The sequence below is a fragment of the Rhinatrema bivittatum genome, chromosome 9 (assembly GCF_901001135.1).
Source record: "Rhinatrema bivittatum chromosome 9, aRhiBiv1.1, whole genome shotgun sequence".
NCBI lineage: Eukaryota > Metazoa > Chordata > Amphibia > Gymnophiona > Rhinatrematidae > Rhinatrema > Rhinatrema bivittatum.
Genome location: NC_042623.1, coordinates 10,636,963 through 10,655,020, shown reverse-complemented (window position 1 = coordinate 10,655,020; position 18,058 = coordinate 10,636,963). Strand labels below are relative to the sequence as shown.

The 18,058-nt window shown below is 48.8% G+C and overlaps 1 protein-coding gene across 2 annotated transcripts in view; it reads left to right on the top strand.

The window, feature by feature from the left end:
* The window catches only part of OPTN (optineurin), a 72,241-nt gene that overhangs the window by 37,260 nt on the left and 16,923 nt on the right, over positions 1–18,058 (top strand). For both annotated transcript variants that reach the window (XM_029615370.1, XM_029615371.1), the window contains exon 9: positions 2,885–3,034. In XM_029615370.1, coding sequence (XP_029471230.1) covers positions 2,885–3,034 — 150 coding nt within the window. The remainder of the gene's footprint in view (positions 1–2,884; positions 3,035–18,058) is intronic.

Genomic DNA, 18,058 nt, shown 5'->3' with positions numbered 1-18,058 from the left:
TATGGACTTACTTGCCGGTTTTTGGTTCCATGGCATCTTTGATGGTCCTGGTTGCCTAAGCTTTCATATATATGTGACCATGCCAGAAGGCACTTCTGTGACAATAGAACCTTCAGTTGGAAGTTTTTGAACTCTGTTTATTTCTCCTTGGGATGCTAGTTTGAGTCTGTCCTGGTGGTTCTCGTGGGACAATTTGAATTAGAACCTAATGCTGGATGTCCAGAATTGTATCGTGGTGACCATGGATGCCAGTCTGAGAAGATGGGGAGCTATCTGTTAGGATCAATTCAGCACAGAGATGGTGGACATCGGAAGCTTCCTGGTACTTCAATGTCTGGGAAGCAGAGTTTTCCAAAAAGGCGTTGCTGTTCGTTTCTTCCACTAGCTGCAACCAGGCGTTGAGGGCCCTTTTGGCAACAGCAGTCAGCAAGGAGGCACCAGGAGCCTGGCATTTCCTTGGAGGTCAGTGAGTTGCTTCATTGGCTGGAGTGACTTCTCTTGATCCTGTCTGTGTCTCAAATGGCCGAGGTAGAGAACATACAGACGGATCTTCTCAGCAGACACATGCTGGATTCTGGGGAATGAGAGTTATTGTGCGACGTGATGTCCCTCATCCAGGTGAGGTAGGGTACCCCAGCTGGTCTCCATGGCATCCAGGGAAACCGCCAAGGCCCCTTGGTTCTTCTGTCACAGAACGAAGATTGGAGTAGAAGGTCTGAATGCTCTCTGAACCGTGACCGCACGGCATTGTGCTGTATATGTTTCCTCTTTGGTTGCATAGTTCTCAGGTGAATGGAAGCTAAGCAAGGAAAGATGATCTAGGTGGCTTCGGAGTGGCCTCAGCATCCATGGTTTGCGAGCCTGGTAAACCCTGGTGTTGGATAGACTCTTGATCGCTTTTCTCTCGCTGCCTGGTTTTTGAACAGGGATGGTTAAGGCGGAGGAGGTATTCCACCGAGATTGTTACACTATTTTCCTAGAATATGTTGTATGTAGAAAGTGTTTGAGGCCTGGTATTTCGAGGTAGGGGTCTTTCCGCTTCAGGCTTTTGTTTTCAAGGTTCTTTCCTTTTTTGCAGTGTGGATTTAGAAAAAAGTCTTGCTCTGAATCCTTTTTAACAAAGACCTTGAGGAATTTGGACCCTTTTTTCCACGTGCCAAAAAAGCCTCATGGATTGGATAGAAACCTAGAAATGACTGCAGAAAAGGAGCAATGGTCCATCCAGTCTGCCCAGCAAGCTTCCCATGGTAGTGTCTGCCGTGCCGTGCAGGATAACCCCATGAATTGGTCAGTTTTGCTTGATGTGCTTTGCTTAGCCGGACACTGGATGCACTATTTGAAAGTTGCCAACAGTTGTCGGAACATCTGTATGTACCTTTCAGCAAGGCAGAACAAAGCACAGAATGAGTCAGTTTCCGGATGTATTAAGGAAGCGTTGCTTCAACTTACATATGCCAAGGAGGGACTCCAGGCTCAGTCCATTAGGGCGCAGGCTGTGTTCTGGGCTGAATGTTAATTGTTTTCTCCACAGGAGATTTCTCGGACAGAGACAGGGACTTCGCTGCACACTGTTGCTGGATGCTTTGGGTCCTGCACTTAGCAGGGTTTGGGGAGAGGGTATTGCGAGCGAGTCTCCTGGGTGCTCACCCTCTTCAGGGAAGCTTGGGTACACCTCGCTCAAATGGACCGATCTGAGGAATGATGGTTTTTACCTACTAATTTTCATTCCTTGAGTTCCACAGATCTGTCCAGAGCCCCACCCTTTATTTACCCGAACACCGCTCTACTCTGTATGTATAGATGTCGTGTGTTGCCTTAGTTTGGCCTTCGGCTTCCCCTATGAGAGGGTGTTTTCCACGTTGGGTTTCTTTCCCCCGCTCGATTGGAAGTGGAGGGGGGTAGTTATGGTTTCTATCTTGGTTTGGGTACTGAGTGACTGCAGGTGACCACGGGTACAGCAAAGCTTTTCTTCTCTGTTTCCATCCGCTGGTAGGGGAGAAAACCCGTTCATGTGGACTGAACTCCGGGAGTCATGGAACAGAAATTAGCAGGTAAGAATCGATGTCCCTTTCTTGGCGGTGTGTTATTCATTGCATGTTCTGCTATCCAACACTCTGGGTTTTGGGGGAAATAGGTGATGAACGCTATTAAATGTGTGTGCATATATTGTATGTGTATTGTACCAGACAGACACAGGCACACACACAGACAGACAGACACGTCCCAACAAGAAACACTTGAGCAGAAGATTGAACTGCATGTTCACGCATCTGAAGAGTCGGAGAAGTAAGGTTGACCTGACTTCTCTTTCCTGCTAATGAAGGCCTGTAATCAGACAGACACCTGGAGATAGTCAGTCAGCCTGGGGCAGATTTTCTCCCGCTCTGACCTGGCTCTGGGGGCATGCGGTAGATTCACTCCGGGGCAGAGTACTTCGCCCGATGGAAGTAACTACAGCGTGCCCCGGAGCGTAGTGTTAGTTCCTTTTTGCCAGGTGGAAGCACAGAAATTCCTCTAATTCTCGCCCTGTACTTAAAAATAATAACGCAACCCAATGCAGGTTTTACTTTTATCTTTTAAAAAAGGTGTTTGTAAGGTTGCTTTTAAATGCAGACCCAGTCTGTGTGCGAGAAGTTAATCCTCGAGTATCCTGTGGGGTAAAACCACATGGAGGAGATGGTGCCTTATATTTAGGTGAATGTAATAAAGTCACTATAAGCAATTAATTTTCTGTTTGGGGCACTACTCACTGAATCTTTTCCATCAGTGATGTCCAGAACGAGAGGCTGAGCCTTTGAGGCTGAGGAGGAAAGCGGACCTAGTGGGGGGAGCTGAGAGTAACCATCGGCGGCATCACATCTTTCAATTTTGATTTGGCTCTCAGGTGCCAGGCCCTCGACCAGAAGCTCTCTGAACACGACGCTGAGCTGGGCGAGAAGCAGCAGCTGCAGTTCAGCGTGAGGAAGCTGGAGCTGCAGGTGGAGAGCATGGGGGAAGAAATCCGAATAGAGAAAGCCAAAACCGAGAATGAAATGTGAGTACAGGAGGGACAAAGCTGGTAAAGGCCTCTCGTTTGGGACCCCCAGTACGTTTTGTGATTTATATTTGCTGCAAATTCTCTCATTTTAGACCAAACAGAGTGTATGTGGCAACCTTATTAATCCAGTAGGTTTCATGCTGGATGTCTCTGCTTGGAAGGTGAAAGGCGGCTGCTGCCGCCGCCGCCCCGCACTCTCCTGTCCGCCTTGGAAGGAGACGTGTACCCATCCTCTCTCTCACTCGTGCATGAATTTCCACGTGTCCTGAAGCTTTCTGCTTGTTTTATCAGTTTATTGCTTTCTACAGTTTGGAACTGTTATGGTTTAGCGGTGTTTGGGTGGATCCTTGGGTACTGTGGGAGATGACCACGCCCACGGGAAGGAGCCCCGTGAGGAGCCACAGTACTGGGCTAGGCTCGGGACGCACAAACACAGACTTAGATCTTTTATTGTACAGCTGATGGGTACCACCAGAGGTGGCAGTCCCGGGACCCTCAGCAGAGGGGACCCGTCTCACAGAGATGGTATAGGGAGATCCAGGTGTAGGTTTCCCAGCACGGCAGAGCTGTGGGTGAGACAGACTGAGAGTTAGATTACTCACTAGATGGTGGCTGTAAGGTTGGCGATTCCCCCAGGCTGAAATAGATGGTAACAGGCACCGAGGCAGGGAGAGTGGGAACCTCGAGGAGCGAGTACCTGATCCCTGTAAGGCACCTGAAATAAAGCAGAGGGCCCCCGAGGAGCGGGTACCCAGGTTAGAGAATACCCCGAAGGGCAGAGAGAGCTTCCAGCGGCAGCACAGAAGCGGCAGAGTAGCTTAGACCGGACGAGTCCAATCCTAATCCGAGTCCTTGCTAACTCAACGAGCTAGCAAACAAGCGTAGGCTAAATACCCGGTTGGCGTGACGTCACTTGAGGGGGACGCCCCCCGAGGTTCCCGCCATAACTGGAATAAATACGTGGGTAGCGCGCACGTGCACCCTAGGAGACCCTTGGGAGGAACATGGCGGGAGGCAACGCCATAGCCGTTCCGGGGACGCCGGAGAGAGTGGCTTGCAGATACGGCGGAGTGGGGAGAGCAGAGAAAAAGGTGAGGCACAAGGGTCAAAGCCGTCTGAGACCTACGGATGCAACAGGATCTCTTTCTTGGGTTGTAGCTCCTAATATGCAACCTAACATCGTGTAACTACAGCAAGGGTTATTTTTCCCTATATGCAACACCTTGCACTTATCCACATTAAATTTCATCTGCCATTTGGATGCCCAATCTTCCAGTCTTGCAAGGTCCTCCTGTAATGTATCACAATCCGCTTGTGATTTAACTACTCTGAATAATTTTGTATCATCCGCAAATTTGATAACCTCACTCGTCGTATTCCTTTCCAGATCATTTATAAATATATTGAAAAGCACCGGTCCAAGTACAGATCCCTGAGGCACTCCACTGTTTACCTTTTCCACTGAGAAAATTGACCATTTAATCCACCGGTCCACTCCTTGTGCCCCTCTTGGAGTGTAAACTTGGTTCTTCGAGTCCTGGTAAGCCTGCCGTTCAAGCCGCTGAAGAGAGAAACCCTCAAGGACCTCACCCTGAAGACAGTTTTTCTGGTATCTATTTGTTCTGCCCGGAGAATTTCCGAACTCCAAGCTCTATTCTGCAAAGAGCCTTTTCTCCGTTTCACGGATTCGGGAGTATCCTTGAGTACAGTACCATCTTTTCTGCCTAAAGTGATCTTAGTATTCCATCTCAATCAATCCGTAGAGCTTCCGTCCTTCCCCGATGAGAGTTCGGCAGAACTTCGAAGGCTCGATGTCAAGCGAGTTCTCATTCGCTGTTTGGAGGTCACTAATGATTGTTGTTTGTCTGACCATCTTTTTGTCCTGTGGAGCGGTCCCAAGAAAGGGAACAAGGCTTCAAAGACCACTATTGTTCGCTGGTTGAAGGATGCATTTTCATCAGCGTTTGTTGGTGTCGGTCGATGTTCTCCAGAAAGAATTAAGGCTCACTCGCTACGAGCTCAAGCAGCTTCCTGGGCGGAGAGTCGGGCAGTCTCGCCGCAGGAGATATGCAGAGCAGCTACCTGGAAGTCGCTGCACACCTTTGCAAGACACTAAAGCTTGAATATACAATCACCGGTTTTTAGCTCCTTTGGCGCTCAGGTCATTCGAGCCGGGCTATCCGGGGACCCACCCTACGTAGGGAAGCTTTGGTGCATCCCACTGTCTGGACTGATCCAAGTACGTACAGGGAAAAGAATATTATTTCCTTCCTGCTAACGTTCGTTCCTGTAGTACCACAGATAAGTTCAGACGTCCTCCCTAATGATGTATGGGATTGGGACAGTCACTCAGTTCGAATGTTTAACTTTATGTAATTCAGAAAGTTTGGTGTTTGACACCTGGTTCCTGTTGCAAGTTTACAAAAAAAAGAAGAATAATAATAACATTTTTGGCCACTCTTTGAGTTTTGCTCTGACTCCATCTGCTGGAAGGGGGACACAACCCACTGTCTGGACTGATCCATGGTACCACAGGAACGAAAATTAACAGGTAGGAAATAATTTTCTTTTGCTGCCTAAATTCTGCTCCAGCAAAGAGATAAGGACCCTGGATGTGGTTAGTGCAGTTAGGGGCAGATTTTGAAAGGGGTACGCGCGTGCCCCCGAAAACCTGCCCCAAGCTCCCCCTGCGCGTGCCGAGCCTTTGTTGCATAGGCTGCCGGCGCGCGCAAAGCCCCGGGACGGCGTGTCGGGGGCGTGCCGTGGCCGGCGCGTCATCAGGGGCGTGTCGGCATGTCACGGCCGGCGCATCATCGGGGGCATTTCGGGGATGTGGCCGCGGCTTCCGGACCAGCCCCCGGACAGGACCATGGCACGCCGGCAGCCGGCCCGGCGCGCGCAAGTTACGCCTTGGGCAGGCGTAACTTTCACGATAAAGGTAGTGGGGGGAATAAGTTAGGGCCGGGAGGCGGGTTAGTTAGGGGAAGGTGCGGGGGGGTGGAAGGAAAGTTCCCTTTGAGGCCGATTTCGGAGCGGCCTCGGAGGGAACGGAGGCAGGCTGTGCAGCTCAGCGCGCGCAGGCTGCCGATTTTGCGCAACCTTGCGCGCGCCGACCCTGGATTTTAAAAGATACGCGCGTAGCCACGCGTATCTATTAAAATCCGGCGTACTTTTATTTGTGCAGGCGTACTTTTATAAAATCTACCCCTTAGTGTAGCTGGGTTCAAAAAAGGTTTGGATAAGTTCTTGGAGGAGAAGTCCATTAATGGCTATTAATCAAGTTGACTTAGGGAATAGCCACTGCTATTAATTGCATCAGTAGCATGGGATCTTCTTAGTGTTTGGGTAATTGCCAGGTTCTTGTGGCCTGGATTGGCCACTGTTGGAAACAGGATGCTGGGCTTGATTGACCCTTGGTCTGACCCAGCATGGCAAGTTCTTATGTTCTTATCTAATCATTTATTTATTTATTTAGCACTTTTCTATACCGACTTTCCAATAACAGAATTACTGATCAGTTTGGTTTACATTCTGAACAATAACAGTGACAAGTAAATGTCTTAAAAAGAACAGGTAGATATAACTTGGATATGAATATATGGGGTTAATAGCATAAAAGTACATGATACAGAGCCTAATGTAGGCAGAAGCAATAAATCATAGGCATAGGGCTGGGTTTTGAAATTTGGACTGCCAAATCCTGATCCTGCAGCAGAGGCAGCAGATCGCCTTTTAGGCTGGACCCCTCCACACCCTTTCTTTCTCTGCCCCTCCTCACCCACCTCTTTTCCCTTGTCCTCACCCCCCTCTCTCTTGCTCCCTCCCTCCCCTCTCTCTTGCTCCCTCCCTCCCCTCTCTCTCTCTCTGCCCCAGCACTTTGTTTCCCCACCCCTCTCTCTCCCCTAGTCCCTCTTTCTCTTTTCCCTTGCCCTCAACTCCCTCCCTCTCTCACGCCCTCCTCGCTTCCTCTGCCCCACTCCTCCCCTTCTCTCTCTTCCCCTACATCTACCTCTTCCCCCACCCCTGCTGGGGAGGAGGGAAATGATGGTATCTCAGGCCGAGTCCTCCTCCTCTGCTGCCTATGTGGCTGCCTGTACAGAGTCCCGTTCAGTTCAAAGCAGCTGTCAGGCCCAGAGCTGCAGCAGTGGAGGATGCGACTAGTGCACTCTTGCTGTCCTCATTCTGCCACAGAAAAGCTTCTGCTGGCCTGGATTTTTCACAGCAATTCTTCAATGGACAGCCAAATTGGTCAGGCCGTGGTCCCTGTGGCCCATCGCATCTCAACGCCTATGAATGGTACTGCAGAGCTTTCCCGATCCCAGTATTTCTCCGAGGGCAAGCAGGATGGCCGCCCTCACCCATGGATGACATCATTGGATGAAGCCCGGCCCAGAACTTTGATCGCAAAGATTCTAGAACTCTCAAACATGCCCTACTGAGCATGTGCAGCTGAGGTCATCGCCCTGCCCCCTGGGCAGAGCCACTCAGTCTCTCTCTTTCCACGGCGCCCTGTGGTCGTGGGAGCCGTGTGCTCACGGTATTGAGACTTGCTGTCTTCCTCTACAGTCTGTGTAAGTGATTTCTTCTAGAGCTGCAGCTGTTTCTTTTCCTTTATTGTATGGTAGTTTTCTTTTCTTTCTCTTTTTCCTCTTTCCTCTGTTTGCCAGCTGCATGGTGGGCCTTAGTCACTGTGCAGTCTGGCAGACCATTTCTGCAGTTTAGTTTGTGTCCTCTCCTTGCTTTGTCTGTCTTTGTTCTTTTTGTCAGGTCCTGACAGGACTGACTGAATGCAGTCCCTGGATGATCCGTGTAGGCCGCTGAGCCTGGGGACTCGCAGGAGTTCCATTTCGTTTCATTGACCAATCAGCATCGATGGATTTCAGACAGTGAAGAGGTCGAGGATCAATACTGTTTCTGTGGGAGGGGAGAGCTCATCACCATCCCACACCCAAAGAAAGTAGTCTCCACGGTCATGAGCCCTGGATGTCGTAGCCTCCCCTCCTGCTTACCGGTAATGGCAGTGCAGTGTCCCTGGGAGAGATGGTGAGCAGGAGCCTGGACATGCAGCTTGCTGCCGCACCTTCGGTACCATGCCCAGTAACGGTTGCCCGTGCTCTTCTGTGACCAGCGCACACTTAATCTGATACACAGATGTCAGGACCACTTTGGAGACCAGGACTGCCATTGAGCGCCATGGTCACCCTCGATGTCATCGGGGTGCGTGACCGCCCTTGATGCCATAAGGGCCTTCTTTGCTGTAGGCATTTGTGGACTTGAGGCACCAGAGTCATTGAGCGCTTGGGGCTTTGAGGTGGTGGACCCATCCATTCCATAGATGCCTCTGTTATATTCCATGCCATGGATGTCTCTGTTATATTCCATGCCATGGATGTCTCTGTTATATTCCATGCCATGGATGTCTCTGTTATATTCCATGCCATGGATGCCTCTGTTATATTCCATGCCATGGTTCCATTCCTTGGATGCCTCTGTCCCATCCCATCCATGCCATTGATGCCTCGGTGCCATCGATGCCCTCAATTCCATCGAGGTGCACGAATGGCCACCCCTCAATGCCATCAAGGTGCATGAGTGGCCTCCCCTAATGCTGCGGCCCTTGGGGCCATCGCAATACGTGGCCTCATTGCCATCATGGTGCGGAGCTGCCCCGATACCATCGTTGCCCTCCATGCCATTGAGGTGTGGGGCCACCATGGAGGCAATCGGTCCTGGTCATCCCCAAGGCCGTCGACCGCCAGGGTTCTTAGGAGCCTTCAAGTGCCACTGAAGCCCTCAAACAGTAGGGACTTTGGCCTTGAATGGATCAAGCACCAGGGTCGCCCTTTACAAAAGGCACCTTGGTACGCTGAGGCATTCCGGCATAGTGGTCTGGTGCCCTCGAGGTGCCTTGGCGGTGTCACAATCGAGCACTGAGGGACATTGTAGTGTGCCATCCATGGCTATCGGGCACCATGGATGCCAATGATCTCGAGGGCCCTGAGCCACTGGAGTTGGGAGGCATCGGAGGCCTCGCCTGGATTCATGCACCATTGGTGTTAGATTGCTCACGAGGCTATCGTCAGGGGTCCACCTTAAGGTCTCGGAGATAGCAGATGACTATCTCACCTTTATCGAAGGTAGACTCTGATGGACCAGTGGGTTTTGGATGTAGTCAGAAACGGATGGGCACTAGAAATGTTTAAATTTGTCTGGATGCTGTTCTGGTCTCTTCATGCAACTCACTAGTAAAGCAAGCAATAGTGGAGAGTATGCTGCAAGGGTTGATAGACCTCAGGGCAGTATTCTCAGTTCCCTACCTGCAGGAAGATACAGGGTGATATTCCAGCTATTTTATGGTACAGGAAGGAAAGGGGCTCTTTTTGATCCATTCTAGATCTGAAAGGAGTCAACAAGCATTTGCGTGTGGCTCACATTGGAATCAAAACCTTGCACTCCATCTTCTTGACAGCACAGAGGGGAGAGATTCAAGTCTCTCGATCTGACAAAGTCATAGCTGCACATCCCCATGCGACAAGAACATCAGCGGTTCTATGCTTTGCCATTCTAGGATGGTACTCTCAGCTTTAAACTTTGCCATTCGGCCTGACCATAGTGTCCCGAACCTTCTCCAGGTTCATGATGGTGGTTGTGGCATTCCTTCGCATCTATACCAGAATGGCCGGTTAATTAGAGTCAAAGGTGCAGAGGAGAGTCAATTGGAGTCTCACAGATTGATTCACCTTTTGCAGGAGCTGGGCTGGATAGTGAATGTAGCCAAGGGTAGTTTGCAGCCGACATGGATCCTGGAATATCTCAGAGTGCCATTCAAGACGGCATGGATTAGGGTATTCTTACCAGAGCTATGTATTTGAAAAAGTAAAGATGCATGTTCAGTCCTTGAGACTGACCATTCATCCAATGATGTGAAGTGATTTGCAGGTCTTAGGAGCCATGGTGGTGACATTGGATGTGGTACCCTGGGCAAAGGGCACATATGCATCCATTTCAGCTGGCTGTACTGTTGTGGCAGAATCCACGATTCCAGGAGTTCGCAGTGAGGATCTCCTTACTGGAACATGAAGTTGTGATAGTGGCTGCGAAAGGAGCATCTCACAAGCGGGTTATCTTTGGTCCCAGAACAGTTGGTACTCACAATGGACACAAGCCTCCAGAATTGAGTGGACTCCTTGTCAGGAGTTAGTAACACAAAGTCTGTGGCCCACCGAGGAAAGGCAGTGGACCATTAATTTTTGGAAGTTCATTCAGTTCGCTTAGTGGGTTTGTGTTTTGCCGAGTGGCTGGTAGGACAAGCAACATAAGTGGGGTCAGACAATGCAATGACGGTCGCCTACATCATCCATCAGGGCGGAACCAGAAATTGCCAAGTGCCAGTGGAGATGCGCTCGTAGAATGGGCAGACCAACATCTCCAGATGGTATCGACCTCTCACGTTGTTGGTATGGACAGTGGCAGGGCCAGTTTTCTCTGCGAGCATGCCTTAGATCCAGGAGAGTGGGAGCTGACAGACGAGACCTTTCAGCTCATAGTCTCTCAGTGGGATCAGCCATCAGTGCGAAGATACAATAGTTCTGCATTCACAGAAAGGACCCATGGATGTTGTGACGTGATGCTGTTGTTCAACAATGGTGGAGGGCGAGATGCTATATGTGCTCCCTCCCTAGTCAGTGTTTGGCAGGATGCTGCGGAGGATTGCGAGTCATCCCGGCCTTGTGCTTCTCAAGACTGTGGTGTTTAGATCTCCACTGATCGTGGATAGGCAACTCCTGAGGCTGGCTGTCAAACCAAATCGTCTACAGCAAGGGTTGTTCGAGTATGAGAATCCGGGTTGATTTGGTCTTATGGTTGAACCTTACGGAAAGAAGGCTATTCTCCGATAGTAGTGAACACGTTGTTCAAACCAAGGAGGTTTTCTGCATTTCTGGCTTAAATAAGGAGTGGAGAGTGTTTGAATATTGGTGTGGGGGTGAGTGATGGTCACCTGCTCAGAGTGGAGATGCCATCGATTTGGAATTCCTACAGGAAAGATTGGTTGACGCTGGCCCTAAAAACCTTGACAGTTTAGGAGTCAGTCCTAGCATGCTATGAAGGCTGTATTATTGGTAGACATTTGTCCTTTCTTACATCTCCTAGTGCCATCTTGGGAGCTTTAAGTTGGTGTTGAGGCCTAGGTGTAAGTGGGAGTGTCATGGGCGGAGGTCCCATCAGTGTCTCGTTCCGAGGTTTGCTGGGCAGCATCGTGATCCTTTTTACCTGGTCTTGGCAAGCATTACTGCTTGACTGTTAAAGCGCGAGAGGATGCGTTCCTCAAGAGGGCAATGTTGACGGGAGCGCAGGCAGCCCACCTGTGGGTGGATTGGCCTGCTTGTGTGCAGAGGAAGGTGAAATTGCTTCATACCTGATAATTTCCTTTCCTCTAAGGAAAGCAGACCAGTTCACAATCTCACCCTGGGCTGCCAACTGGTGGTCTTTTTAGTTCATCCTTTGTTGCAGGCAGATGCAGAGTGTTCGTTGACCGAATCACTTGGAAGCCTGGTAAGTGGCAAACCAGCCTGTTATGTTCACTTATAGTTAGTAGTTTTACTGAGTCCACGCCTTCCGAGTTGAGTGGAAGTTAACGGTTCGTTGGCTGTTTAGAATTGTGGTTCAAGTCTAATTGGTTGTCCACATTTTGGCTTTTATAGAGATCTGTGGCAGGCTGATGTTGGGGCAGGGCTATATGTCAGTGTCACCAGAGAGTCAGTTTACTCTGTCTCCATCTGCTGGTAGGAGTATATAACCCATCCGTGTGGATTGGCCTGGCTTCCTTAGAGGACAAGAAATTATCAGGTAAGAAGTAATTTCACCTTGGAGGAAGTGACGTCAGCGAGCTATATGGCTGCCTGAAAAGGGAGCTCCTCGGCAAGCCGCTCTTATTTGCGAATTTTTGGGCATCCCCGCGAGCTGAAACACAGATTTTTCGCTGCAAGAGGACGCTAAACAGGTCAGGATGACCTCTAAAAAGAAAGGGATTGATCTACAGTCTTTCTCTTACCGCAAAGGCGAAGTGTCCGGTACGGCCCACGAGGCGGGGGAACAAAATGGCGCTGACGCGGTAGAGCTGGCCGGCGCGCTAGATGAAGATTCAGCTCCCCTGAGCGCTGATGAAGTCCCGACTAGGAGGGAATTTCGGGAGTGGTTTGGGGAGATTAGAACGGACTTGAAATCATATAAAAAGGAAATCGCGACGATCATTAACGATTTTCAAGAAGAGCTCTCCTCCGTGGGTCGACGGGTCGATGATATTGACACACGTCTTGATTACCAGGAAGAATCCTCTAAAAATCACACCGAGCAGTTAGCGGAACTGCAAGAGGAAAATGTGGCCATGAAATCTAAGTTAGCTGATCTCGAAAATCGGGCTCGCAGGGGAAACCTTAGGTTCAGGGGATTTCTGGAAACCCCTGAAAATGCTGACTGTACTGCCCTCATTCAGCGCTTCAGCTTATATCTGCTGCACTCCACGGTGGAATTTAAGGATGCTGGCCTGGACAGCATTAAATTAGATCGTGCTCATAGAGTGCTTCGAGCACCGGGCACCAATCAGACACGAGATGTCATTGTTTGCTACCACGACTTCGCCATGAAAGAAAAGATAGCTAATATAGCCAGGAAACAAACCCGATGGGCCTGGGAGGAACAAGAAATATCGGTCTACGCAGACTTGTCACAAGCCACGCTATCGAATCGGCAGGAGTTGAGAGAAGCCACAGCCTTCCTCAGAAAGGAAAATGTAAAATACAGGTGGCTGCACCCGTTTGGCCTTCAGTATACTTGGGAGGGTAAATCCTCTCGTATTCTTACAGCAGGGGAGGCAGCTTCCCAACTGAAAGGTCGAGGCTTCTCCCCAACTGGATCACAAGTAGCGGGGCCTGGCAGGATGTCATCTAAACAGCAACCCCCCCGATGGCAACGGGTGGGGGCCAGAAACAGCCGTCTGAAAAGAAACTCAGATCATCGGAGGTCCCCGGAGTTGACTACTTGACATTAAGCCCACGACAAATGGGTTTGATATCTGTTTGAAGGCCTTAAACTGGTGACCCGGTTTACCTGAGCAAGTTCTCTTGTTAATGTTTTCTTCAGTCGTTTTGTTATTATGCTGGCAACCTTTATTGCTTTTGCAGCACACTAGCCCACCCAGATTCTCTATTTGGCTGGTGGCCTGAGGGAGCATGCAGCTCCTGATTGATATATTCCTCCTAAAAAAGGGTTTCAGATGAGCCTGCGTGGAGATATTAGCAGGCTAAGAAGGGGGGGTAGGGAGGGGCGGGGAGGGATGTTCGGGACTTTCTGTTCTATTATTAGCTTGTTTGAGGGGGAGCATCAACTCCTGTCTCATGAAATGCAACCCATGTCTATCCTTGTTGAGAATTCTGACTACACTACGATGCTGGCGAGCTGTATGTACTGCTTACTTGCGCTGCATAGTTTGCTGGGGGAGGAGGTGAGAATGGGACTTACTGTATCTTGTATGCTATGTGGGATGCATGGTGGAGGACTTTGGCTTATCTTAATCTTTGACTCCAGGTCATGGCCTCATTCCGTGTAGTATCCCTTAATGTTAAGGGATTGAATACCCCATATAAACGCCATAGCTTGTTTAAAGAATTAAATATGCTGAAAGCAGATGTGGTATTTATACAAGAATCTCATCTAAAACGCAAGTATGAGGGTCTGCTTAAACATCCGCAGTACCCTTATCAGTTTTTCACTCCATGCAAAACCTCCACCAAATATGCAGGGGTCTGTATTTTGATTGCGCAACACCTGGTGTTTGAGGAAAGAACCTGTATAATTGATCCGAAGGGACGTTACTTATTATTGAGGATTGTGATAGATGGTCAAGATTATACTCTGGTAAACTTATATGCCCCTAATCAGGACCAGGGGTCCTTTTTCAAAGAAATCAACAATTTGCTTCTGCTTCAGGGAAGGGGGCATCTAATCCTGGGGGGAGATCTCAATGTGGCTAGGCAGCCAGGGTTAGATACCTCAAGGGGGAGTGCGTCCTTGGCACCTATCCACAGGCAACAGCTACAGAAGCTGATGGATGATTGTCAATTAGTGGATGTGTGGAGAATGCATTTTCCAAAATCCCGTTCCTATACATACTACTCAGCCACTCATACCACATACTCCAGAATTGATTATTTACTGGTAGACAAGGCCATACTGTCCTGCATCTCCAAACCTGATATCCATCCAGTTGCTTGGACAGACCATGCCGCGGTTCTGATGGATATCAGTATACCACATTACACCAAGGGGGCGAGATTCTGGCGCTTAAATGACTCCCTATTGTCAGATGAGGCTTTTACTAAATCCCTTATTCAACAGATTCAGGAATTTTTCAAAATCAATGACACTGGGGAGGTGAACTCATCAGTAGTTTGGGATTCGTTTAAGGCCTACATTAGGGGTTTATTAATCTCCAGGGCGTCTTTTCTCAAGAAAAGGGACACCCAGACAGTATGCGAGTTGCGCCAAAGCTTAGACCAACTTACCCAAGCCCATCAACGCACAGGGGCCAAGAGACTCTGGCGGCAAATATTAAAGGTTAGAGAGGAACTATCAAGGTTGGGGGCAGAGTCTTTGGCGCACTCTTTGAACGTAGTCAAGCAGGCCTATTTTGAAGGGGGAAATAAGGCAGGTCGGACCTTGGCCCGTAAGCTTAAACAAGTCACGTATCAGAATACTATTTCCAAGATAAAAAATGGACGGGGGGAGTTACTTACCACCAATACTGATATTCGTGCCCGATTCCTGGAATTTTATGGTCAATTATATGCTTCGGAGGGTAATATTAGTAACTCTGATATAGACTCATACTTGGATGGGGTACATCTACCCACTTTAACACCCGAAGCACAGGCGCGGTTAGATGCTGAGATATCACCCGCTGAAATTTTACATGCGATTAAGACATTAAAGAATGGAAAATCACCGGGCCCCGACGGGCTTACGGCTAAGTTTTACAAATCATTTGCCCCTTATATAGTTGCTCACCTCCAAAAAGTATATAACTATCTGAGAGAGGGAGGGTCCCTGGCTCACAATTCTAATCTTGCTGGGATTACCATTTTACTGAAACCGGGCAGGGATCCCACCGTATGCGGTTCGTATAGACCCATATCATTAATAAATCTTGATTTGAAGATCTTAGCGAAAATAATTGCAGCTCGCATGAACTGCTTTATCACATTATTAGTACATCAAGACCAGGCGGGCTTCATGCCAGGTCGTTTGGCGGGGGATAATCTACGTAAATTGATTGACTTAATGTGGTGGGCTCATCACCACCGCCAGGAGTCCATATTTCTCTCTATAGACGCGGAGAAAGCGTTTGATATGGTCCATTGGCCTTATCTCTTCAGGGTCCTGCAAAAGATGGGGTTTGGCCCACATTTTCATGCCTGGATAACCAGTCTCTATAGTAATCCTAGGGCATGCCTAAAAATTAATGGGGGCTATTCTGATACTTTCCAAGTAGCCAGAGGGACGAGACAGGGATGCCCCTTATCGCCCCTATTGTTTGCCCTATTTCTCGAACCTTTGGCCATTACCATCAGAGATAATGTCAAGATAACAGGATTTACATTTGACCAACAAGCCTTCAAAATAACGTTGTTTGCTGATGATATTATGTTTACCCTGACCAATCCCCATGACTCCCTTACGGCTATAGAGGACGATCTTCGATGTTTCAGTCATGTTTCCGGTTTCAAAGTAAACTGGGACAAATCTGAAATTCTCAATGTCACCTGTAGCCCTAGCACTGTTCAAGCGACTCAACCATGTCACCCATTTCGATGGGCAAAACAAACCATAAAATACTTGGGGGTTCAGCTTGCGTCCCACCCCAGGGATTTATATAGCCTCAACTATGTGCCCCTACTTCAGAAATTGATGTTGGATATGGACAAATGGGGTAGTCTCCCAATATCATGGTTGGGACGAGTGGCCATATCAAAGATGAATATTCTCCCGCGGTTACTATATCTATTCCAATCCCTGCCAGTCCCGATTCCGCCTGAGCTCTTAAAGCAATGGCAGCGTAAATTAATGAGGTTTGTGTGGAAAAGGAAGCCTCCTCGGGTAGCCCGCAGGGTGCTGTACCAAACTAAGATGGAAGGAGGTCTTGGTGTACCGAATCTCAGTTGGTACTATGTAGCAGCACAACTGCGTCCTCTGATCCTCTGGCACCAGTCCCGTGATCCTAAACATTGGGCGATAATAGAACAATCACAAACTCCCTTGATGCCTTTAGCCGCCTTGGCGTGGCAGGACCCCAAGTCCTGGCGGCCTACGGGACACATGCTACCTACCACCAGACACACGTTAAACATCTGGAAAAGATGGAAAAGTAAACTTGTGGGTGACAAATCATGTTACCATCTTACCCACTTGTTTTGTACCACTAAGTTCCAGCCAGGAATACCACAATCAGCTTTCACCCTGTGGAAAGCTCATAATCTCCATAGGTTCGAGGATGTCTGGGGTGGGGTAGACATTCTTTCCTTTGCATCTTTTCAAGAAAAGTACAATATGCCTCCTATTGAGTTCCTGGCATATTCCCAACTCCGTCACTTTTGTCAGGGGGAGCGGGTTAAGGTGTGCTTAGCGAAGGGAAAATCGCTGTTTGAAGGTTATTGTTCTGTTCCCAGTCAATATAAAGGTCTTATTGCCAAGGTGTATAAACTATTGAATGCAAAAATATTGGACGATACCTCACATATCCGGGCATGGAAGAAAGACTTAACCAGAGAATATTTGGACTCGGATTGGGAAGCCCTTTTTGACTCTCTGCGTAAAGCCTCTGTATCATCGGCATTGGTCGAAAACGGATATAAACAATTGTACCGCTGGTACCTCACGCCTGAGCGCCTGGCCAAAATCTCCCCGAATAACTCTCCTTTGTGTTGGCGAGGGTGTGCATCCGTCGGAACCTATATTCATATGTGGTGGTCGGGGGCTTGCATAAGGCCGTTGTGGAAGCAGGTTGAAGACCATTTAACTAGGATATTGCATACACCGCTCCGAATACAGCTAGACACAGCACTTCTGAATGCGCCAGATAGTGGCCACCAACCTGCTCATCGTGCATTGGTGGTACAGACCTGTATTGCAGTAAGGCTGGAAATAGCAAAGGACTGGAAGGCACAACGAGGCCCAACCTTGGCGGCGGTGCTGGCACGACTTGATCATGTATGTACCCTGAGTAGATTAACAGCAGCAAAGCACCATACCATTCAACGTTTTCAGAAAAATTGGCAACCTCATCTGACTTGGCTCACCCACCTGAAGGCGTGAGCATCCACTTTTCAGTATATAATACTCCAACCCATAGCTCTGTTGGCATGCACGCATTGATTTCGACTCACAAGGACGCGCCTATGAATCATCACCGTCCTGAATCTATTTTTTGGGCTCAAGTAGCCAAGAAGGGACATTTACGGTTTTTAGTTAATAATCAGTCATATCTGATGGGGGCGAGAATGACTCATGCTCTCTAGCTGAACATCCAGTTTGGGGGAGGGGGGGGGGAAGGGGAAACAGGGGGGAAAATGTCAAGAGTATCAAAATTGTTTACACAGTTTGTCTTTGTATCTAACTTCTTGTTAATAAAACTTTAAATGGGAAAAAAAAAAGAAGTAATTTCACCTTCCCTGTACGTACCAGGATCAGTCCAGACTGCTGGGTTATGCCTCCCGTCCAGCAGATGGAGTCAGAGAGAAACTGAAAAGGCACCACTGATATACCCTGGTGCGCCCCCTGCGATCCTCCAGTATATCTCTGACTCCAGCAGATGAGAGAGCATAACCTTGCGGTCCTGATCTCCTGTAAATTGAATTGTGAAGGGATTTCCCTATCAGGTTTGACTTAATATAGAGGAGAAATCCTGTGACTAGATCAGTTAGTGATTTGTACCTAATTTGGTAATAATAAGTGGAGCCATAGCAGGCC